This window comes from Mastigoproctus giganteus, chromosome 9 (genome assembly GCF_048544385.1).
Source record: "Mastigoproctus giganteus isolate SK-2022 chromosome 9, ASM4854438v1, whole genome shotgun sequence".
Lineage (NCBI taxonomy): Eukaryota > Metazoa > Arthropoda > Arachnida > Uropygi > Thelyphonidae > Mastigoproctus > Mastigoproctus giganteus.
In genome coordinates this window covers 76,898,935-76,924,267 of record NC_143583.1, presented here as the reverse complement: position 1 = coordinate 76,924,267, position 25,333 = coordinate 76,898,935, and the positions used below count along the sequence as shown (strand labels likewise).

General features: G+C 37.7%; 1 protein-coding gene across 2 annotated transcripts in view; it reads right to left on the bottom strand.

The window, feature by feature from the left end:
• Positions 1–25,333, bottom strand: part of LOC150080469 (uncharacterized) — a 180,686-nt gene that overhangs the window by 124,549 nt on the left and 30,804 nt on the right. For both annotated transcript variants that reach the window (XM_090381291.1, XM_090381292.1), the window contains exon 3: positions 18,939–19,067. In XM_090381291.1, coding sequence (XP_090237417.1) covers positions 18,939–19,067 — 129 coding nt within the window. The remainder of the gene's footprint in view (positions 1–18,938; positions 19,068–25,333) is intronic.

Sequence of the window (25,333 nt, the reverse complement as noted above, 5' to 3'; positions counted from 1 at the left end):
TTTCAACACTGAATCCAGGAAACTTCTTCCTCTTCGGTTAGACAGACCAAAGCTGTTTGCAGTTAATTAGAATGCTAAGGTAGGATGAAATCATGCATTATTTTTTCACTGCAACAGGAGCAAGAGTGTCAAGGAAACAGGAACAGAAAAATCAACAAATACTTTATAACCATGCCTAACAGTTACATTTTAAAGGTATCCAAAGAATTATTTTTTATTACATGTTTCTCAGGGATGGAAAAATGGAATACTGCTTTAAGTTATTATTCATATTTTGAGTTCCCAGGTATTATGAACTCTCTTAATACACTTAGTTAATTCTTTCTTAGTTAACATTAGCAGGTATATGATGTAAGAAAGCAAGCTTACACAACATCAGGAGGAAAAAAAAAAAAAAAAAAAAAAAACCAATTTCACCCACCCATTCACTCCAAAAGTTTTGCAGTTCTGCCGTTTAAGCTGTCAGCTTCCATAGCCACAGATGGCAGTTTGTTCCAGCAATGAATCACCCACTGACTAAAGGCAAATTTCCACACATCCAGAATTGCAACTGTCTTTCCTCAATTTGAATTTATGCCCCTGAGGTGTGCAATCTGAGCAAGAGGAAGAATCTCATCAGCATTGAGCTTGCTCAAACCATTCATTAGCATCAGTAGAGGCATATGAGGCAAGAAAGCAAGCTTATGCAGCATCAGCCAAAAAAAAAAAAAAAACACTCCCATTTCACTCCTTCGTTCATTCAAATACCTGTCCAGCTGAGCCTTAAATTTATTTAAGCTATCAACTTCCACAACAAGGGATGGAAGTCTGTTCCACCAACCAACTACCCGCTGGCTAAAGGCAAATTTCCACACATCATCTATCCTACATCTGTCTTTCCTCAATTTGAATTTATGCCCTCTCAGGTGATTATTCTGAGCAAGAGGAAGAATCCCATCGGCATCGAGCATGCTCAAACCATTCAAGGCTTTTATACACCTCTATCAGATGACCTCACCGGTGCCTAGTCTCCAGACACTGTAATTTGCAAAACTTAAGCCTTTCTTCGTAAGAGCAAACCTTTGTTCCATTCACTAATCTTGTTACCCGTCTCTGTGCTTGTTCCAGCAGCTCTACATCCTTCTTGAAATTAGGACTCCAGACCTGTATACAGTAAACAAGGTGTGGCCTGACCATTGCCTTATACAAGGGAATAATCACCTCCTTATCCCTGCTAGAAAAATTCCTGTACAGTAATACCGCGACTTAAGCGAATTCAGAGTTACGCGGTTCTTGATTTTTTCGATTGGTGTATATCTAAAATTAGCTTACCAGTGATTTGGAAGTCAAATCATAAAGCTTGGGCGACAGCTTCCGTTTTTGAGGACTGGTTTGGTCACCACTTCATACCCGAAGTCGAACATTATTGCAAGTCTAAAAAGATTCCATTTAAAGTGATGCTTCTTATTGACAATGCACCCGGTCACCCTCCTACCACCCTAATTAATTTCGACCCACGTGTGAAAGTTGTGTTTTTGCCTCCAAACACAACCAGCTTGCTTCAACCGATGGACCAGGGAGTCATCAAAACATTCAAGGCTTACTACACGAGGCGTTCGTTTGCACGTCTGAATGAAGCTATGAGACAAAATAGTGAGATATCTGTTGAACACTTTTGGAAACAATTCAACGCTTTAGATGCCGTAAGAATCATTGAAGAATCTTGGGATGAAATTCACAAAAAAACATTGAATGGTGCGTGAGCAAAACGTCACTGAAGTATCCGACACTTCAGACCCAGTTCCACCAGAAAAGCACATGACAATTGCAAGCTTGACAGAAGGTCTCAGCTCAATTGAAAAGGGTTTAAAAATTTTAGAAAACAGACTCCAACAAAGAACGCATTATAGCTACAAAGCAAGGAATAAAAAATTATTAGCTTGCTATGAAGAAATTCTGCGTGAAAAAAAGAAGGTGCTGTGTCGTCAGACGAATGTTAGATTTTATGAAGCCATCGACATCGAAATAACTTTTTTACGTAACTCATTTATTTTTTTAATACACATTTTGTATTAATATGTATAAATAACTGCAATTTTATTAAATATTTTTCTTCTAAACTAGTGTTTTTGTTAGTCCTTGGTACCAATTAAGCAAAATATATATGTATTTATATGCAAAGTTGTACCCCGACTTACGCGAATTCGACTTAAGCGATTTTCGTTGGACCCACCAATCGCGTAACTTCGGAGTATTACTGTATATCATTGATAAGACACCATGAGCTACTCTTGCAGCCCATCTGCACTGCTCAGAGAGCTTCATATATGCCTGCACAATTAACCCCAGGTCCTTTTCATTCTCTACCATTGTCAGTGTAGTACCAAAGAGTTGATATGCTACTCTGGGGTTACTGTTTCCCATATGTAGTTTGTTTTGTTGGTTTTTGGAAGCATTAGCAACTAAGGCCATATTGCTCCGGGATATGCGGTGGTCATTCCTTGACCTTTCCGCATCCTCCGTATTTGGTGGTGACGGGCTCGAACCCCGGTCTAATCAAGAAGCGTGTGCTGCGCACTGCTGCTCCTTCCCACCTGGCTACGGAGGCGCCCCCATATGTAGTACTTTACAGTTGTCAATGTTAAACTTCATTTGCCACCTCTCAGCCCATCTGCTCAACCTTTCCAGATCCTGTTGCAGCAGCATAGCGTCAGTAGTGTCCTTAACAACCCTGCCAACCTTTGTATCATCTGCAAACTTGGACATTAAGCTTGATATTCCATCATCAATGTCATTTATAAATACAGAAAACAACAATGGACCCAACACTGAACCATAAGGAACTCCACTAATAACATTAGTCCACGAAGAGCAGTGTCCATTGATTACCACTCTCTGTCTTCTCCCCCTCAACCATCCCTTTATCCATAGCAGCAATCTGCCTCCAATGCAACATTGCTCCAATTTGTGCAGCAGTCTTCCATGTGCAACAGTATCAAAAACCTTTCTAAGATCCAAATATATAATATCAAAGTTATTGACTGCATCCAGTTCTTTTGTGACTGCATCATAGTATCCAATCAAATTGGTCAGGAAAGACTTTCCAAAATCTTGCCTGACAGTCCAAAGAAGCCCTTCCTGCTTTAATATAACTGGATAGATCCCATCCACCCCTGGTGCCTTTTTTTTTTTATGATTATCCTCAACAATTTCTCCTCCACTTTCCTCTCAATTATTACAAAATCATCTAGCTTACTGCTAGAGTTGAATACACCTCTGGCTTTCCCCTTGCTAAATAACTCCTCATGTGTGAATGTCGATGCAAAACATTCATTTAGTTTGTTAGCTACCTGAGCAGGATCATCAACAGTTGAACTATCGATATCAAGTGGACCAATCTGATTCATCCCCTTCCTTCTAGAGTTTACATAAGTAAAGAACTCTTTGCTGTTTTTCTTTGCATCCCTTGCCAAAGATTTCTCGTAATCTGCCTTCGCCTGCCTAACCTCCTTTGTAACTTGGTTACAGACCAGCTTATATCTATCATAGGCTTCCATGTCACCCATTAATTTATATGTATCCTATGCATTTTTCTTCTCTGCCATATGTCTCATTAGTTCATCTGACATCCATTTAGGCCTAAACCTTGAACAATATTTCTTAGTTGGTATAGTTGGTCTAGTAGTTTCCAAGATAAGTTCTTTGAATGCTTCCCATTTTGAATTTGCTGTTGGTAACATCATTAGTTGGTCCCACTGTATAGAATTTAAATACTGTCTCAGACCATCATAGTCGCCTTTACAAAAGCAAAAACCCTTCCCTTTACCCCTGATGGTAGTTCTCTTTGAGTAAATCCCACTTCAGCACACTGTGATCCCTGCCACCTAGTGGTTTCTTTATCTGCAGATTCTTAATGCATGAAGAATCACTACTGATAATCAAATCAAGAGTATTACTCCCTCTAGTTGCCTCCCGAACATGCTGATGTAGAAAACAATCATCCAATAAATCCACAAAAGCCTTGCTAGTGTGTGAGTGACCAACCCACAAATTCCAGTCAATATCTGGGAAATTAAAATCACTCATTATAAGACTCTCTGATTTACTGGCCCACTCTATTTCCCTGTACAGTTTCTTATTATATTCATCAGAGTCATTAGACCTATAGCACACTCCTACTCTCAATTTTGATCTCCCAGTGCTTATGTCACACCAAACTGACTCGACACTGCACTGTCCAGCGATGTCGACTGGCTTTACTTCCTTGGATTTTATGTGTTTCTTAACTAATAGCATAACCCCACCTCCCTTCCTGTCCTGTCTATCCTTTCTGTACACACTGTACTCCCCCAAATTCCAGTTCTGCATTCCTTACATCTGTGTGACACCACGTCTCTGATATTCCCACAATATCTGCCTTTGATGTTTTGAGCAATACCTCAAATTCATCAAATTTATTTACCAAACTCCTAGCATTAGTGTACACGCAAGCATACATGCACCTGTTCCTATTCTTAGCTACCCTAACACAACCCATGTGTTTATTTGTACAGCAATGACTCCCAGCAGTCTCTCAAATATCCTGCATCTTGTTTTCCAGGCTGCTGCTCATTTCAATAGAATTCAAGACCTTATACATCTCAATCAGATCACCTCGCAGGTGTTTAGTCTTCAGATGCTGCAATTTGCAGAACTTAAGCCTTTCTTCATAACAGCAACCTTTGTTTCACTTTGTTCACAATGACTGCACAACCCTATACCAACTGTTATAAACTTTTATCAAATAAAATAAAACAAATTAGAGTGTCTCATATTAGATAATAATAATAAAATGAAATAAAATAAGTAAAATGAATAGTACAATTACACCGGATAAAACTGATAAAATAAGATACCTGTCTGTACAATAAAAATAAAATACAATAAAAATAAAATAAAACAATGTAGATAAAACACCTGATAAAAGCTTCGGTATATTCAAATAAACATAACTACACTTATGTTTATTTGTTTGCAAGAGTCTGATTATATTGTGTTCTCCGCCAGTTGAAATTGAAAAATTACTTGAACCAATGGAAAACCCATTTGAGAAATCAATATTCAGAGGTATACACCGGTTTGATGATGGAGTGTTGATGATGCCCATATTTCTATTGCATACAACAGTGGGGGGTAGACAACTGGTTTGAATATATTTGACCATGATGAACCTCTAAATTACATGCTGCAAGTGCTGTTTTATATAGCCACTTAAGTTGGGCAGCCCTTGTGAGCAGTGTCTACAAGATGATTGAAACAAAATTTTGGTTCAAACAACCATTAGTGCGTCTTTGAACAAGTGTGATAGAGGCTCCTTCTAATATAGAATGTTGGCTACTGTTTCAGTGAGATCAACATTTTAGTGAGAAGGTTCTTTTGACACAGAATTTTCATCATAAAAAATAATAAAAATTTGTTAGGTTACGTAAAGTTCAATAAAAGATGGGAGCTGTCATCATCAGCCATTTTCAATCCACTGCAGGAGAAAGGCCTCTCCGGCAACTTTCCAGTTCCTTCTGTTTTGTGCAATGGCCATCCATTTACTACCCACAAACTTGTGAATTTCATCTGTCCATCTCCGTTGTTGTCTTCCAGGTTTTCTTCTAGCTCCTCTAATGTACCATTCTGTTATTTTCTTAGTCCATCTGTCATCATGTCTTCGAGCTATGTGCCTGCCCAAGACCATTTCAGTTCTTTAGTTTTGATAAGAATGTGCTTTACTTGAGTTTGCTGCCAAATCCACGTGTTTCTCTTCTTATCTAACAGTCTAATTCCCAATATAATTCGTTCCATTCTTCGCTGTGTAGTTCTTAGCTTCTCTTCCATTCTTATGGTGAGTGCCCAAGTTTCACTTCCATAAGTCATGGTGGGTAGTATACATTGGTTCATTCTTTTACATTTCAGACAAATTGGGATATTGCTCCTCAGTATGTGACTGTATTTCCTGAATGCTATCCATTCAAAATTTATTCTTCTCTTGACTTCCAGCCATTTATCATTATTACAGCTAATGACTTGTCTCAGATAAGTATATGAATCAACCTTTTCAATTACAGTCAGTCTTCATACAGCACGATAGTTGTGTTCCTAGAAACCCTTGTGCAATTTAAATAACAGGCCCTATGGGAAAAATAGGGTTAGGTGCCAACCACCCAAGACTGAACACATATTTGTAACGAAATCATTACCAAACACAATAAATAATCATAATAAAATACTTACATATTTTATTATGACTATTACATAATAAAATATTGCTAATGCTTTTGCTTCTATCGTAAGCAAACTTGTTCTTTGTTTGATCTTCTATCCAAACAGATGACAGCCATTCCATCTCTTCCAATTCTTTGTCTTGATCTAACGGATTTTATTACACTTTGAGTTGTTCCTGCTACGAAAGTTCTTTTTATTTTCTCTGCATTCTTTCTAATTCTTGGGATTGCCTCATTTAGGCCTGTAGCACGTGCAATATCACATGTTCTTTCATTTCGCTCAATGTTTCACAATTTCATATTTTTTCTCTAACAGAGGCGGACTGGCCATAAGCCTTACCGGGGAAACCTGGGTGGGCCGGAGGACAGAAGCGTGATTTTGGCCATAAACGCTAGTATGAAGCTGCTACAAATTTTTCCAGGTAAGAATTTTTGATCCAGTTCGCCTCTGTCTACCGACATTGCTTTTCTTTGTCTCTCTGAACCTGTAGTGTCTTCACTAGGATGCTTCCTTTTCACACCTTTTAAGTATTTTACTCATTTTTATGGAATAAAGCACAATTACAAAATGAGGAGGCACGTTTGATACACATAGACAAAGCTTGCGAGTGTAGCAACTGAATAAACAACACCATAAAGGCAGAGACACGCTATTAATACTTCACTAGCTCACATTTTACTAAAGCACATTTCTGGGAGTTACTACCATAAAATAATAAAAACAATTTCCAGTTGTGTTTCTGCTAATGGAATCTGTTATAAACAGGTAGTTGTTGTTGTTATTTTGTTTTTAGGAGCATTAGCAACTAAGGCCATATTGCTCCGAGAATATGCGGTGGTCATTCCTTGACCTTTCCGCTTCCTCCGTATTTGGTGGTGACGGGCTCGAACCCCAGTCTAATCAAGAAGCATGTGCTACGCACTGCTGCTCCTTCCCACCTGGCCACGGAGGCACCATAAACAGGTAGTAAACTCGATCTAATTCCATTTGTGATAATACCGATAGCTGGAATTGTGTGGGTTTTTACGTTATTACGGTGAAATGTGTTTGCCCTTCACTGATATAAAAAACAAATACTTCTTCAGAATCTTCTCTTCATTGCTATTGTGTTGCGTTCAGTTCGGGTGATTCCGTGTTCAACTGCCATTTCTTGTAAACACAAAGGCGAATTGTGCATAAGCAAATTTGGTTCGTGTTATATATACAATATCATTCCCCTAATTATAAATCGCGTATGATCGAATTCGTGTAGTGTAAACACGTATTATACAAGGACTGACTTTACTGCTCCTTTCGATGATTATATCCCTTTCTGTGGCATGCTTGTTCATCATTACTTTTGTTTTAGCCATATTCATCTTTAGTCTGAAATCCTTACTAACTCTGCATAACTGATTAAGATTTTCCTCTAATTCTTTGTGATCATGGCTTATGATCACAATGTCATCTGCAAATCATAAATGGTTTAGGTACTCTCCATTCACATTGACTCTTTTCTGCAACCAGTCTAACCTTCTGAAAGCTTCCTCAAAGGCAGTAGTAATCAACTTCGGAGATACTGTGTCTCCTTGTCGAACTACTTTCTCAATTTTAAATTTGCTACTGTCTTTGTATAGTCTAATAAAGGAGGTAGCATTCTCATATATTTTCTTCAAAATCATAATATGTGGGGTATCTATGCCTTGTCTTTCCAGTGCCCGAAACATTGCCTTATGCTGTATGGAGTCAAATGCCTTTTCATAATCCATAAATGCCAAGCATAATGGTGTTTTATATTAATTTTCTTTCTCCATTAGCTGTGATATTACATGAAGGTGATCCATAGTTGAGAATCTGTCCTAAAGCCAGCTTGCTCTTTGGGTTGATTTTCATCAAGCACTGTTTCTAATCTGTTAGTAATGACCCTTGTGAATAACTTGTAGATGTGAGATAACAAGCTAACTGGTCTATAATTTCCAATTTCTTATTTATCTCCTTTCTTATGCAGTAAAACTATGATTGCATTATTCCACTCCTTAGGCGTCGCACCTTTTTTTAATACATTTTGTGGTTCTACCTCATCAGGAAGGATATCGGGTATGTCATATGTGTTACTAATTTGTGATCCATCTTCCTCACTGCTGGTATCATTCCGTCACTCCTTGTATAATTCTTTATAGTAGTCTTCTGCTTTTTGAACTATGCCTTCTCTGCTATTTATAAGTACACCACCACTATTCTTCAGTTTCAGTATCATTTGTCTTTCTGTATTGCTGCTCATGGCTGCTGATTTAAGTCCTTTGTTTTCTCTTAATGCTTGTTCTACTTTTCTTGTGCTAAATATTCTTATGTCCTCTCCGATTCTCTTTCTAATGGCTTGGCATAACTCAGTATACTCAATTTTGTCCTTGTCAGTGTTTATCTTTCCCTTCATTTGTCGAATTTGATTCATCACGACAAGAGCTTCTTGACTAATTTTTTCTTCTTTGGATTTCTTTTAACCTATAGGTTTCTTGGGCTTTATCACTTTCAGAAAGTTGTAGAATTGCTCGTCGATATCTTTGTCCTGAACAGTCTGCAGAAACTCAAACTTGTTCTTCAAGGGCAGCAGTAAACAACTGCAGAGATATTGTCTCCTTGTCAAACTCCTTTCTCAATTTTAAACTTGCTACTGTCTTTGTCTAGTCTAATAAAGGAGGAAGCATTATGGGAGCTATAGTAACCTTTAATGCTCGCTAGTATCTGAGGTTGTTTACATCTGCAGTAGGGAGTAATCAAAACAGAGCACAGGTTTTATAATACGTTTGTTTCAAGTTCTGCTTGCTGACAGTGAAGTAATGCTCAAATACAGGCATTAAAAAACATTATGAAAAAACACTTGTGAAGCTTGTCGAGGAGGGTTATTTAAAAATTAATTAAAAATAATATGCTTTCAATATAAAAAATGTACATTAATGCATTTTTCATATGTACATCTTTCAAACATCTACATTAATACATGTTTCATAGTTGTACTCATAAAAGATGGAAAATAAGATGCCAGCAAAAAAATATAAATTTAGAATTATTTCATGGCTTTATTCCACACAAAACAATGGTGGAAAAAGGTGGTTAAGATGCAATATTTAGGAATGTTGACTGATATTCTTCTTTCAGCTTTGTACAGAAAGATTTCATTTTTAATGTTGATTCAACTGCTAATTCTGCAACACCAAATACTCAACACCTTCATACTCAGGGCTGCAATGTGGCCTTAGATGCTAATGTGCTATATAATGGTTGAATGTGAAAGTGTCTGCAATTCTGCCCAGACACGATAGCAGGGAGTATATGATGAGTGCTTTGTCGATTAATTCGAGAGAGAGAGAGACTGTGCAAGGCTCAAGGGGTAGAATTTTTTAAGACTGGTTTGTTTGTTAGGAGCATTAGCAACTAAGGCCATATTGCTCCAGGATATGCGGTGGTCATTCCGACCTTTCCGCATCCTCTGTATTTGGTGGTGACGGGCTCGAATCCCGGTCTAATCAAGAAGCGTGTGCTACGCACTGCTGCTCCTTCCCACCTGGCTACGGAGGCACCCATTTCAGCCTGGTCTGTGCTTCTTGACATCAGAGACTACTTCTACATCGATGGGATACAATTAAATAGAAAGGGTGCAAGAATATTTGCTGATGCTATCAAGGCAATGCTAGGTGAGTCGGAAAACTGCTAGATTGGGGGGGGGGGGATTTACAGACTAAAAGGTTAACAGTGGCTGCAAGCAGAGGCAAAAGTGATTCTTGCACTGCTTCTATTAGAATGAGCAACAGCATGGAAAGTAAGGCAATGGAGATTTCCAGGACTACTGGGGGTCATAGTGGAACAAAAAATACGTGGGCTGTGTTTGGGTAACTAAGAGTAGAAACAGGTGCACATATTAATACTTCACTTCCATGTACACCGATGCTAGGAGTACAGTTTATAAATTTTATGAGCTTGAATTGCTAGTCAAGACATCAAAGCCAGCTATTGTTGGGATATCAGAGATGTGGTGTCACACAGACATAAGCAGTGCAAATTGGAATTTGGGGAGTACAATTTGTGCAGAAAGGATAGACAGGACAGGAAGGGAGGGGGCGTTATGCTTTTAGTTAAGAAACACACAAAATCTAAGGAAGTGCATCCAACTGATGTTGGTCAACAATGCAATGTTGAGTCTGTTTGGTGTGACGTAAGCACTGGAAAAGGAAAAACAAGAGTAGGTGTGTGTTATAGGCCTAATGAATCTGATGAGTATAATGAGCAATTGTGCAAAGATATAGAGTGGGCCAGTAAATCAGAATGTCTTATAACAGGGGATTTTAACTTTCCAGATATTGACTGAAACTTGTGGTTGGTCACTCGCACACTAGCAAGAATTTTTTGGATTTATTGGATGACTGTTTTCTACAGCACCACGTTCAAGAGGCAACCAGAGGGAGTAAAACTCTTGATCAGATTATCAGCATTGATTATTCATGCATTAAGAATTTGCAGATAAAGGAACCACTGGGTAACAGGGATCACAATACACTGAGAATTACTTAAAGATGTAACTACCATCAAGGCTAAAGGGAAGGGCTTTTGCTTTCGAAAGGTGACTACAGGGGTCTCAGACAGTTTTTAAATTCTGTACAGTGGGATCAACTGATGATGTTACCAACTTTGAATTCTAAATAGGAAACCTTCAGGGACTTAATCTTGGAGGCTACTAGGCTTTTCATTCCAACTAAGAAATACTGTTCAGGGTTTAGGCCTAAATGGATGTCAGATGAATTAATGAGGCTCGTGGCAGAGAAGAGAAATGTATGGGTCGCATATAAATTATCAGGCGACACAGAAGCCTATGGCAGATATAAGCTTGTCTGTAATCAAGTTACAAAAGAGGTTAGGCAGGCAAAAGCAGATTACGAGAAATCTTTGGCAAAGGATGCAAAGAAAAACAGCAAAGAGTTCTTTACTTATGTAAACTCTAGAAGGAAAGGGATGAATCAGATTGGACCACTTAACATAGATGGGTTGACTATTGATGATCATGCTCAGGTAGCTGATAAACTGAATGAGTATTTTACATCTACATTCACACATGGAGTTATTCAATGAGGGAAATGACAGAAGTTTATCAAACGCTAAAAGGGAGCTAAGTCATTTTGTAATAACTGAGAGCAAAGTGGAGGAGAAATTGTTGAAGTAAACATAAAGAAGGCACCTGGGATGGACAGGATCTATCCAGTTATATTAAAGGAGGCAGCAATGGAAGTAAGCAAATCCATAGCCATAATTATGAGAGCTTCCTTGGACTCAGGGTAGGGCCCCATGGACTGGAGGAGTGCAAATGTATCACTAATTCACAAAGGAGTTTCAAAAGGCAACACAAGTAACTATAGACCTGTTAGTTTAACTTGCGTTCCAGGGAAAATAATGGAGTCACTGGTTAAAGAAGCATTGCAGGATCATCTAGACAGAACTGCAGTAATAGGTAAGACACAGCATGAGTTTGTTAAAGGGACGTCTTGTCTGACTAATTTGATTGGATACTACGATATGGTCACAAAGGAACTGAATGTCAAAAATAATTTTGATATCATATACAGTAAAGGATTTCAGGAAAGCTTTTGATACAGTTGCATATGGAAGACTGCTGTACAAATTGAAGAGATATGACATTAAGGGTAAGTTGCTACAATGGATAAAGGGATAGTTGAGTGGGAGACGACAGAGAGCGCTAATCAATGGACACTGCTCTTCGTCGAGGTGCCTCCGTAGCCAGGTGGGCAGGAGCAGCAGTGCGTAGCACACACGCTTCTTGATTAGACCGGGGTTCGAGCCCATCACCACCAAATACGGAGGATGCGGAAAGGTCAGGGAATGACCACCGCATAGTCCCGGAGCAATATGGCCTTAGTTGCTAATGCTCCTAAAAACCAAACAACAAGAGCAACAACAACTGCTCTTCGTGTACAAATGTTATTAGTGGAGTTCCCCAGGGTTCGGTACTGGGCCCATTGTTGTTTTGTGTATTCATCAATGATATTGATGAAGGTATATCAGGATTAATGTCCAAGTTTGCAAGTGATACAAAGGATGGCAGAGTTGTTAACGACAGTAAAGAGTATGCTACTCCAACTGGATCTAGATAAGTTGGGCAAATGGCAAATGAGCTGAGAAGTGGCAACTGAAGTTTAACATCGACAAATGCAAAGTACTGCATATGGGTAGCAATAACTAAAGAGAAATGTATCAACTGTGTGGTATTACACTCAGGGAAGTGGAAAGTGAAAAATATTGGGGGGGGGGGGGTAATTGTGCAGTCAAATATAAAGTTTTCTGAGCAGTGCAGATGGGCTGAAGGGACAGGTCAAGGAGTCTTGTTAATGATATGTAGGAATTTTGCCAGCAGGGACATGGAGTTGATTATCCCGTTGACAAGACAATGGGATGTAGGCAGTACAAAAAGGATGTAGCGTTACTAGAACAAGTAAAAATAAGGGCAACAGATTGGTGAGGGGGGAACAAAGGCATGCTCTTACCAAGAAAGGCTTAAGTTCTGCAAATTGCAGCAGCTGGAGAGTAGGCACCTGCAAGGTGATCTGATTGAGATGTATAAGGCCTTGAATGGGTTGAGCAAGGTGATTCTTCCTCTTGCTCAGATTAAGAACCTGAGGAAGCATAGATTCAAACTGAGGAAAGACAGTTGTAGAATGGATGTGCGGAAGTTTGCCTTTTGCCAGCAGGTGGTTGATTGGTGGAACAGACTCCCATATTTTGTTGTGGAAGTTGATAGCCGAAATAAATTTAAGGCTGAGCTGGACAGGCATTTGGAATGAATGGAGAGGTGAAATGGGAAGGTTTTTTTTTTTTTTTTTTCTCCTTTGGCTGATGCTGCATAAGCTTGCTTTCTTGCATCGTATGCCTCTACTAATGCTAATACTAATAATAACAACAATAACACCAGTTATTGCTGAAGTCTCTTTTGTCTATTGTTGATGTCTATTTGAATTATTTAATATCTTTATTCCAAGCATAACAATGGTGGAAAAGAGTCTACCATGTGCCTGCTAATGTTATACTTTTCACATGCCTGATAAAGGGTCTAATAAAGACATCTAATTTTTTTTACTTTTCACATCTCTGGCAACATTGATATTGATAATGGGTGAGGAGGGGGGGGGAGAGAAGTTAAATTTAGAAAAATTGTATAATTTTCAGAAGAATGTACATAATTTATAAAACTATCAATAGTGGAATAGTCTTCTAACTTAAATTACCCAATAAAAATACAATACATACCTGATAACTTAGCAATTAATGTTACTTGGAAAAAAAACTAATAAAAACTGTTAATATATTATTTTTGGAGAATGGTATTTATTTAGATTAAAAAAACTACACTGAAGTATATAAGTTACTCTGGAGTAACTTATATACTAGATGGGTAGTAGTAGTAAGAAATGATGCAAGAAAGCACACTTATATAGCATTAGCAAAAAAAAAAAAAACTAAACACTGCGCATTCATAATATCTTCAAGAATTTGTCTAGTTCTTCCTTGAATTTGTTCAAACCACACACTTCCACAACAACAGATGGAAGTCTGTTCCAACAATCAACCACCTGCTGATTGAATGAAAATTTCTACACATCTATCCTGCAACGATTCTTCCTCAACTTGAATTTGTGCACCCTCATTCTTCCTCTTGCTGACACCACACACACACACACATGTAGTCTCAGCAAGAGAAGAATTCCATCAACATTCAGCTTACTCAATCATTCAAGGTCGTAAACACCTCAATCAGATTCTCCACAGGTGTCTAGTCTCCAGACACTGCAATTTACAGAACTGAAACCTTTCTTGGTAAGAGCAACCTTTTGTTCCCTTCACCAATCTCGTTGCCCTTCTCTGCACCCATTCCAGCAGATCTACATCCTTTCTAAAGTGAAACCTCCACGCCCGTATATCTTACTCAAAATACAGCCCAACCATGGCCTTGTACGAAGGGATAATCACCTACTTGTACCTGATAGCAAAGTTTCTGTATATCATTGACAAAACCCCATGAGCTCTATTGGTAGCCTGTCTGCACCGTTCAGAGAATTTTTCATCAATATCATTAATAAATATTGAAAACAACAATGGGCCCAGCACTGTAACCTGGGAACTCCACTAATAACATTAAGCCACAAAGAGCAGTGCCACTGATAACCGCTCTCTGTCTTCTTCCATTCAATCATCCCTTTATCCATATTAACCTGCTCTTAAATGCCACATTGATCCAGTTTATACAGCAGTCTTTTATGTGCAACAGTATCAAAATCCTTCTTGAAATCTAAATATATGATATCAAAATTATTTGTTGCATTCAGTTCCTTGGTCACTGTATCATAGTATCCAATCAGATTGGTTAGACAAGACCACCCCTTAATAAACCCATGCTATGACTGCAGTATAATTACATTCCTGTCTAGATGGTCCTGCATTACTTCTTTAACCAGTGACTCCATTATTTTCCTTGAAACAAACATTAAGCTAACAGGTCTGTAATTACTCATGTCACCTTTTGAACCCCCTTTATTAATTGGGGAAAAATATTCACACGTCTCCAGTTCACAGGGACCTCCCCTGAATCGAAGTATGCTCTCATAATTATGGCTAAGGGTTTGCTTACCTCCTTTATATCTCTTAATATAACTGGATAGATCCCATCCACTCTGGCACCTCAGTAGCCAGGTGGGAAGGAGCAGCAGTGCGTAGCACACGCTTCTTGATTAGACCGGGGTTCGAGCCCGTCACCACCAAATACGGAGCATGCGGAAAGGTCAGGGAATGACCACAGCAGCGGAGCAATATGGCCTTAGTTGCTAATGCTCCAAAAAAAAAAAACCATCCACTCCCGGGGGGGGGGGCTTTTTATGTTAAGTTTCAATAATTTCCCTTCCACTTTCCTCTCAGTTATGATAAAATCATTTATGCCTATTAGATTTTGATGAGCTTCTGCCATTCCCTAAAGAACTCCTCATGCGTGAATGTAGATACAAAATACCTATTCAGTTTGTCAGAAACCTGAGCAGGATCATCTGTTTTTCTTGGCATTCTTTGTCAGAAACTTTTATAAACTACCTTAGCTTGCCTAACCTCCTTTGTGACTTGATTACATCCTAGTTTATATCTACCATGGGATTCTACATTAGAAAAAAGGTCTCAAGTGCCAGAGGTAGACACATTAAAATAATATTACATTGACTGATGAACAGGTAAACAGTCCAGAATATGAGGCAAGGAGAGGACCAGTATCTCCCCGCATAGATTGAGCAGATTCCAATTATTTGATCATGAATCTGCGTCCTGTGTTAATCAGGCCAACACACTAGTTGCCACTGGATACAAGCCCCACTATTGAGGCATATCTGCATGCACTGCCAGGGTGTTGCACCATTACCAAATTGCTCGTTTGCAGCTCCCTAGCAGGAAACTGCAGTCGATACTATCTAAAGTTAAACTGACTATTCCACTGCATGAACATAGTTTATCATATTACTTGCCTGGATTGCGGGCTATGTTATAGCAGTCAAACGAGTGTAGATTATGTGATTCAGTCTATGAGCATGGGGGCTACCATCATGCTGATTTTGCCAATTCAGCCATTTCTGAGCATTATCAGAGTGAGCAGCACTTCAACAATAATCTGTGCTCGAATGTTGAGATAATAGATAGGCACATAATCCTCGCCGTCTCTCAGGGTTGGAGGCCCTTCATATAGCTGTGGTGGGTTCAACCATTAACCATAATTCTGGAACCTGCAAAGATCCTCTTATGGAAGCCATTATTTTACACTAGGATGATAGATGGCGAAGTAATAATGTTTGACGTAAGTTGCAACAATAATGCAGTATGGTGGTTGATATCCTCTTCCTACACTCCCACATCCTCCCCCTTTTTGTCACTGTGATCTGCAACTAGTTAGTTATAGCGCATGAACAAGGCTACACTTTTGCATTATATTTTGACCTGCTGTCGTGAACTTCATTAAGTTGACAAAGAGGCACATTGCCTTTAAAGCTATTTACCTTGTATTTATTTTATCACTTTTACCCCCCTCCTTTTTTGGTATTACAGTTTATTTTTATTATACTCAATTTAATTTGCATTAATTTATTTTAATAAACTTCTCTTATTTACCTGTTCATCAGACAATGCAATATCATTTCAATAGGCTTTTATATCACCTAATAATTTATATGCATCCTATTCACTTTTCTTCTCTGCCACAAGTCTCATCAGTTCAGGTCTAAGCCTAGAACAACAATATATCCTAGTTGGTATGAAAACCCTAGTAGCTTTTATGATTACTTCACTAAATGTTTCCCATTTAGAATTTGCTGCTGGTAACCTCATCAGTTGGTCCCACTGTACAGAATTTAAAAATTGTCCGAGACCACTGCGGTCACCTTTACGAAAGCAAAAGCCCTTCCCTTTAAACATGACAATAGTTGCCTTTAAATAAATACCACATCATCACACTGTGATCGCTGCCACCCAGTAGGTCCTTTTACCTGCAGATTCTTAATGCATCAGTAATTGATAATCAGTGAAAAACCTATGGTATAAGTTCATAACCAATCCTTAGTTGAAGCCTACAAATATAATTGTAGATGTTCTACAAAAATAAATGTTATTTATAAAATTCTTATTCAAAAACATACATTTCCATTTCCTAAGATAAACTTTCTGGCAGATGCAGCCCAAAATAGTCACACCCACAAGCACACCTAAGCACTTCATGACACCATGAAAATCTAGACCTCATCATCACCCATGAACCAGATGACATAATAGGGCTGACAGTACAGAAACTAGTAGCAGGAAATAACCATGGAGTTTGACAGTGGCCAACAAAGAGAGAGGTAGAGGTAGTTAAAGGCAAATGAATGGATTATAATTTCAGGAGAGGAAATTATAATGGCTTAAAATGCTACGTGGCCTCTATTAACTGGGTAGATATCTCACAGAGAGCAAATACAACTGAATTATAGTATACCTTTAAAACATTAATCACAGAAACCTTGAATGCTTATATACCATTAAAAAAATACTCTACGAGGAGGATTCCAAGTTGGATGAATAATGAAGTTGCCAGATTACCTAAGCAGAAAAAGACAGCATGGAAAAGAGATGGATACCACCACCCAGATTGTGGTGGTATATATCATATTGTGGAGTTATACTTCATAACTGTTTTGCCATCACTGCATCACTCGGGTACCTACCCACCCACCGAAGAAGGGCCAAATAGCCCTGAAACAGTGCCGTCTGGGTGGTGGTATCCATCTGAGAATAAGTAACATTAGTCTTCTCCTCAGGTGAAGCATTACTTATTCGAAGTAGTGCAATATCATGGCAACTCGTTGTGAAGGCATTCACAATATGAGATATAACTTAAAACGATGCCACTTTGCTAATATTCTGTTCATTCAGATTTGGCATCAAACAGGATTAAAAAAATCATCACAAGAGCTAGTAGATAATTCCCTAAGCAAATAAATGCTTGAAGGAATAAATGCATGGAATATCTTATAAACTTACATGGCAGGAATTTATTTTTAAAACAAATTTTAAAATAAAAGCTTGCGAATAACAACTTTAAAAAAAGTTTAAGTTTTTCATTACACACTTTGTTCTAAAAATATTTTAAAAATTAGATAATTTTTAAAAACTTCAAATAATTTGAAGGCAAGAAGATTTGCTCCCATCATTTTCCAATCTTCTACATTTCTGCAATGAAGTCCATAACATAATACGAATTAAATCACAAATAAAAACTGATAATAAACCTGAAAATGAAATCAATTACCTTAAACGTAGATGTAATAAAGGTATTTACTTTATTTATTTTATTTTTTATCATTGACTGATTATTTGGTGACCGGTAATCATGGGTGCAAGCAGAACAGAAGTCCTGATCAATTAGGAAATTTAGTGTGGTACTAGTGTCTCACCACTAGTACCAATATATTTTGCATGCTGTGCTAGTTAAACTTAAGTACTAGGAAACTGGCAAGACTTAAAAAACTGGAATAAAAATTCCAATTATAAAATCAGCTGCACAGAATGCAAAGCCCAGTAACAACAGCAAAACAGCAGCCTTGTCATTAACCAAAAGCTAGTAATACAAATTACATTACCCCACAAAAAAAATTATAATCCAACACACTTCAAACTGAAACAATGACACGTAAGATATGAAATCAAAACCAAAAATAAATGAATGATAGATCTCTATATCCCTCTAGAGGTAATTTTTATAACCCACAATGTTTATTTTTATTACCAGTTCATGATGGTCTCATGTCTACTGTTATGTGAGAAAACACACATGGCTACACAGAACACCTAATACTGAAATCTGGATTTTTTTACCTACATACTTCTCAAATCACAAAATCAGAAATGGAGATTGCAAGTCAAATACTATACTGAAGGAATACTAAAATTCACACTTACATAACTCTGAGAATCATTTTAATTTTTAAGTTTCTTTTTTTTTTTTTTTTGTCATTTTTTATTCTGGCATATCGAAGTGCCTACACAGCTGTTGCTGAGGTAAGTAAAATTACCACAGTACTAACTGAATTGTCTTGTTACAAAATGTATAAAACACATGATGCCACAAAACAATTTTTTTGCAAGGTTAATAAACTTCACTCATTTACCTGTTTTGCTTTCATGCGAGCATCATAATATGGACGTGCTTTTTCAACGCATGATCCTAATTTCTTTGCTAGGTTATTCACTTGCTGAGTAGATTCAGTCAGAAGAAGTCGAAAATTGGCACGTGCTTCCTAAATAATAAATTATTTTTAGAGTTGAAAGCAAGCAAAACCCTATAACTAGTGAGCAATATCATTAAAATACTGTACATGCTATTATTGATACAATATACATCATTGAACATCTAGGCGGAAAATAATGCAAATACACTGCAGCTCTGCATATGAGGAGGTGTGGCTATTAAATAACAAGAATGCACGTGCAGCCATTACACCAAGTGCCACCTGTGAAGCAAAGGCACAGCAGTTGATATTTCCCTAGTTGTATGCCAAGTCACATTCCAACACTCATTCACTTTGCAGCGAGACAGGTTTCATTACCCTGTGTTCTTGCAGTTATGACAAGTTTATGGGGAAGTTACTATGTCAAGTGCTCACTTATTTATATGACAAACGAATTTTAGGAGGAGGAAAGAATGTGGAAGATGATGAATGATCAGGCCATCTGGTATCCATGAAAACTGATGAAAATGAGTAGGTAAAGATACTGATTGGATGTGGTTGTCATTTAAGCATTAGAATGGTTGTATCAGAACTCAATATGGACAAAAAACTATTAGACAATTTTTAACTAAAAATTTAGGCATGAGAAAAGTGTGTACCAAGATTTTGTTATTTGGTTTTTTTTAGGAGCATTAGCAACTAAGGCCATATTGCTCCAGGATACGTGGTGGTCATTCCGACCTTTCCACATTCTCCGTTTTTGGTGGTGATGGGCTCGAACCCCGGTCTAATCAAGAAATGTGTGCTACACACTGCTGCTCCTTCCCACCTGGCTACGGAGGCGCCTGTGTACCAAGATGTTTTGAAAAAATATAAAGATCCAGACTTTCTGAGTACAGTCAGTCCTCGCATAACACGAGTTTACACTACACAAATTCGATCATACACGATTTATAAATAGGGGAACGATATCTTATATAACACGAACCGAATTCGCTTATGCACGATTTGCCTTTGTGTTTACAAGAAATGGCAGTCGAACGCAGAATCACCCCAACCGAACGCAACACGATAGGAATGACGAGAAGATTCTGAAAATGTATTTATGTTTTTTATATCAGTGAAGGGAAAACACATTTCACCATAATAACGTAAAAACTAACACAAGTCCAGCTATCGGTATAATCGCAAATGCAATTAGATCGAGTTTACTACCAGTTTATAACAGATTCCACTGGCAGGAACACAACTGGAAATTGTTTTTGTTTTATGGTAGTAACCCCTAGAAATGTGCTTTAGTAAAATGTGAGGCGTTAATAGTGTATCTCTGCCTTTACGGTGTTGTTTATTCAATTGCTACACGCGCGCAGCTTTGTTTATGTGTATCAAGCGTGCCTCCTCGTTTTGTAATTGTGCTTTATTCCCTAAAAATGGGTAAAATACTTAAAAGGTGTGAAAAGGAAACATCCTGGTGAAGACACTGCAGATTCAGAGAGAAAAAGAAAAGCAATATCGATAAACAGAGGCGGACTGGATCAAAAATTCTTCCCCGGGAAAATTTATAGTGGCCTCACACTATGGTTTATGGCCAAAATCACACCGGCCTCCAGCCCACCGGGGTTTTCCCGGTAAGGCTTATGGCCAGTCCGCCTCTGTCGATAGAGAAAAAATATGAAATTGTGAAACACTTTGAGCAAAATGAAAGACCATGTGATATTGCACGTGCTACAGACCTAAATGAGGCAACGCTGAGAATTACAAAGAATGCAGAGAAAATAAAAACAACTTTCATAGCAGGAACAACTCAAAGTGTAATTGAAATCCATTAGATTAAGACACAAAGAATTGGAAGAAATGGAACGTCTGTCATCTGTTTGGATAGAAAATCAAACAAAAAACAAGTTTTCTTATGATAGAAGCAAAAGCATTGGCAACATTTTATTACGTAATAAAATACGTAAGTATTTTATTCGTAAAAAATACTTACGTATTTTTTATTATTTTATAATAAAATATAATATAATAATAATAAAAAATATAAAAAATTATATTATTTTTTATTACGTATTTTAATCGTTATAAAATACATAAGTATTTTATTACAATTATTTATTGTGTTTGGTAATGTTTTGGTTACCAATGTGTGTTCAATCTTGGGTGGTCGGCACCTAACCCTATTTTTCCCATAGGGACTGTTGTTTATATTGCACGATTTTGCATTGCACGAGGGTTTCTAGGAACACAACTATTGTGCTATACGAGGACTGACTATACTGTAATTATTTGAGATGAAAGTTTGCTGTTTCAATACAACCCAGAAACTAAAAGACAGTTAATGTAATTGAAGACAAAACAATCCCCAAAACTAAAATGCAAGAATGTCAAAATCAAAAATGAAATTGTTTTTTTCAGAGGAAGGAATTATTGTGGCTGTATACAACACACCAATTTAAAGGAATTATTGTGGCTGTATACAACACACCAAATCAGACTGTCAATCAAACATATTACATTGAAGTTCTGACAAGATTATGTGAAAAAATTCAAAGGAAGAGACCTGAATTGTAGAAGGATTGGATGCTTCAGAACACAACACACTCTTTCTTTGAACTGGCCAAAAAAAAAAATAATAATCCCTGTGTGTAAACATTCACCCTACTCATCAAACATAACCCCTTGTAACTTTTCTTCTCTTCCCTAAACTGAAAAGTGTACTTAAGGGAACCCATTTCAGTCAATTGAAGACATTCAGAAAAAAAAATTAACAAAGTGTTAAAAGGGCTTACAGAAGATGACTTCCAGAAATATTTCTGTTCTTGGAAGAAATGTATGTATGGAACAGTGTGCACAAGCCCAAGGCAATTATTTTTAAGAGAATAACTTGTAAGGAAATAAATATTTCATTATATTTATTTTATTGCAACAGTCATCTCATTATTTAATAGCAACACACCTTGTAAGATAATGTATCCAGTTACCAGCTTTCAGCAATAAAATATCTGTTTCTTGTGAATGTAAACTTGTAAATAAAAAACTTGTGAATGTAAAAGAAACTGGAGCTCCTGATAATGATATAGATGAAGACTACGACAAAGAAAATTACGACACTGGGCCTAAGCATGCTGAGACATTGGCTGCTCTAGAGACTGCGATCACTTGGTAAGAGCAACAAACTGAATGCTGTCCAACTCAACTACCCTTGCTGAAAAGAGAGAGGGCAAAGAAATGAAGTTCAAAAATGGTGCAGCAAAACATAAGTGATTATTTTTGTTAAAACCCATACATATGTGTTATTGTGGCTGAAAGTTCCATTTGTTTTCTTACCTATGAATAAAATACATAAGTTCAACTTAGTGATTGTATTTCTAAATTTACTAAACCTTTTTTTTAGCCTCTAGAATAAGATTTTTGATAAGTTCGAATATCCAAACAAATCAGAAGTCTGAACTACCCCCAGTCACAATAAGTTCAAATTATCAACGCCCTACTGTATCATGTTCACTACATTTTGCCAATTCCCTTAATATATAAAAAGGAATAAATAAATGTTACTACACATTAAAAATATTTTTTGTAGGTATAACTTTTAAAATAATAGGAGTATTATGGAATATAATTAGCACAAAACTGAAAGTCAGCATTATTACATTACTGATTATTCAATCACACCTTGAACTGGTTTCATTCCTCTTATTTACAATTAAATACTGTACACTACAGAGAATAAGATGACTTGGCATGTAAATTGACACTCCATTAAGGCGTTATCATATATTAGCATTGTTGTTGTTGTTGTTGTTGTTAAATTTGTTGGTGCATCAGCAACTTAGGCTATAATGCACTGGTTACTGTCTAATATCTTCTTAGTTTGTCTTACACATGATATGGTTCATATATTGTGATATTTATTTATCAATTTTAGAAAGAGAAAAATGTCATTCATGTCCTCACGATCTCCTAGAACATTCTGTAATGATAACCGGCTGGAGTTATGAAAATGAGAGAAGAAAGCAGATTTCCGTTCTTGCAGATATAGCGGGCATTCCAGGATGATATGTTTTACTGTTAGTGAACATAAGCAGTTGCTGCATTGTGGAGGATCATCGTTTGTTAGTAGGTAGCTATGTGTGAGGAATGTATGACCAATGCGTAATCTGGCTAGGATGGTTTCTTCTTTTCTGTTTCGTCTCAGACTGGATTGCCATTGCTTGGGTTCTCTCTTGATTTCAAGAAGTTTATTATTTGCTTGACCTTGCCACATGCGTGTCCACTGTTGTTTATACATCTGTTTGATAATGGATTTATGGTCAATATAAGGAGTCCTGAAATTAGATGGTATCACATTTGTAGCACATTTAGCAGCTAGATCTGCCTGCTCGTTTCCTAGTATTCCAGCGTGTCCAGGGATCCAACAAAATATTACTAGCTGTCCATGTCCGTGAAGTTCTAGTAGCTGTGCCCAAATTTTTTGTACCAGCGGATGACTAGGGAAGAATTGACGCTGTAGAGAATTAACAGCACTCAATGAGTCCGTATATATGATGGATTTGGTACACGACTCTTCTTTGATATTCTCTAGAGCTAGAACAATGCCGTATAGTTCTGAGGTATAAGTACTGCATTCAGACGGAAGCTGTCTGGAGATGGTGATATTTGGTAATACTACAGCGGTACCAACTTTACTACCAATTTTGGATCCATCTGTATATATTTGAATGAAAGTGCTAAACTCAGAGGAGTGGGTCTTATGAATTTGTCTAATGTTGGAATCTGGAAGGTTATTCTTTCCCCATTGCTGAAAGTGTCTATCAATATGTATCGGGGGCATTTGCCATGGCTGGGTTTCCATGCTAGTGTCCTGAAGAATGTTAGTAAAATTCAGGCCCCAGCTTGTGATAAGAGCTTGAAGCCTAATGCCAGATGGTTTATTGAGCCGTGGTTTACTTTCATAAAGTTTACTCCATTTGGGTATAAAGAGATATTGCCATATGGGATGATGTGGAAGACTGCTGATTTTGGCTGCGTAATTTAGTAACAGAACTTGTCGTCGAAGATGTAGCGGTGGCTCATAGGCTTCGGTATATAGACTTAAGATTGGTGAAGTACGAAAAGCCCCCAGTGCAATTCGTAGGGCACTATGATGTACAGGATCGAGCCATTTAAGTGCACTCGGTCTGGCCGAGTCATATGCAGGAGACCCGTAGTCTAACCTGGATCTAATCAGCGATCGATATAGCTGTAGCAACATGTAGCGATCTGCGCCCCATGACATGGAGGAAACTACTCTCAGAAGATTTAGTTTTCTAAGACAACTTGTGCGGATATGTTTTATATGCTCCAGGAAGTTTAATTTTTTATCATAAATTACACCAAGGAATCTAATACTAGGCTGGAAAGTAATACGATGAGAATCTAACTGTAGGTCTGGATCAGGATGTAAAGAACGTTTGCGACAGAAGTGTACTGCTGTTGTTTTTGGTTTAGAAAGTCGATATCCGTTGTTTTTGGCCCAAGAGACTATTTTGTTAATAGTACCTTGTAGTTGTCTTTCAATTAGTCGCATATTTTGAGAGTGACATGAGATGGCAAGATCGTCAGCATATAGGTATGCATCAACTGTATTAGGTATACACTTGGTTATGGCATCAATCCTAATGGCAAAGAGTGTAGCGCTCAACACTGAACCTTGGGGAACTCCCTCTTCTTGTACATATGCTCGAGACAATGATGAATGGAATCGGACTTGAAATGATCTATTGCCTAGAAAGTTTTTAATGAATATCGGCAGATGACCCCGAAGTCCACATTTATGTAAGTCCTGAAGAATCCCATATCGCCAAGTTGTATCGAAGGCTTTCTCTATGTCAACGCATATCATGACTAGGTGCTCGTTTCTGAGGAAAGCGTTCCGGATATTTGTTTCTGCTTTGATAATGAGATCAAGTGTAGATCTTCTTCTCCGGAAGCCATGTTGGTTTGGACTTAGAATGTTTTCCGTTTCTAGAAACCACGTCAATCTAGCATTAACTATTTTTTCTAATGTTTTTCCCAGACAACTGGTTAGAGAAATAGGGCGGTAGTTTCTGGGATCTGTGTGGTCTTTTCCTGGTTTCGGGAAAGCTAGCACATAAGAATGGCACCAGCTAGCAGGGTAATACTCCTCTAGAAAAATTCTGTTATACAGTTGTAATAGGGCAGTTAATGAATCCTCACTTAAATGAAAGATCATGGTGTAAAAAATTCCATCGGGGCCTGGAGCACTATTCTTTAATTGGGAAAGTGCACTGCGCAATTCAATCATGGTCAGAGGTAGGTTATACGAATATGGGACGGCA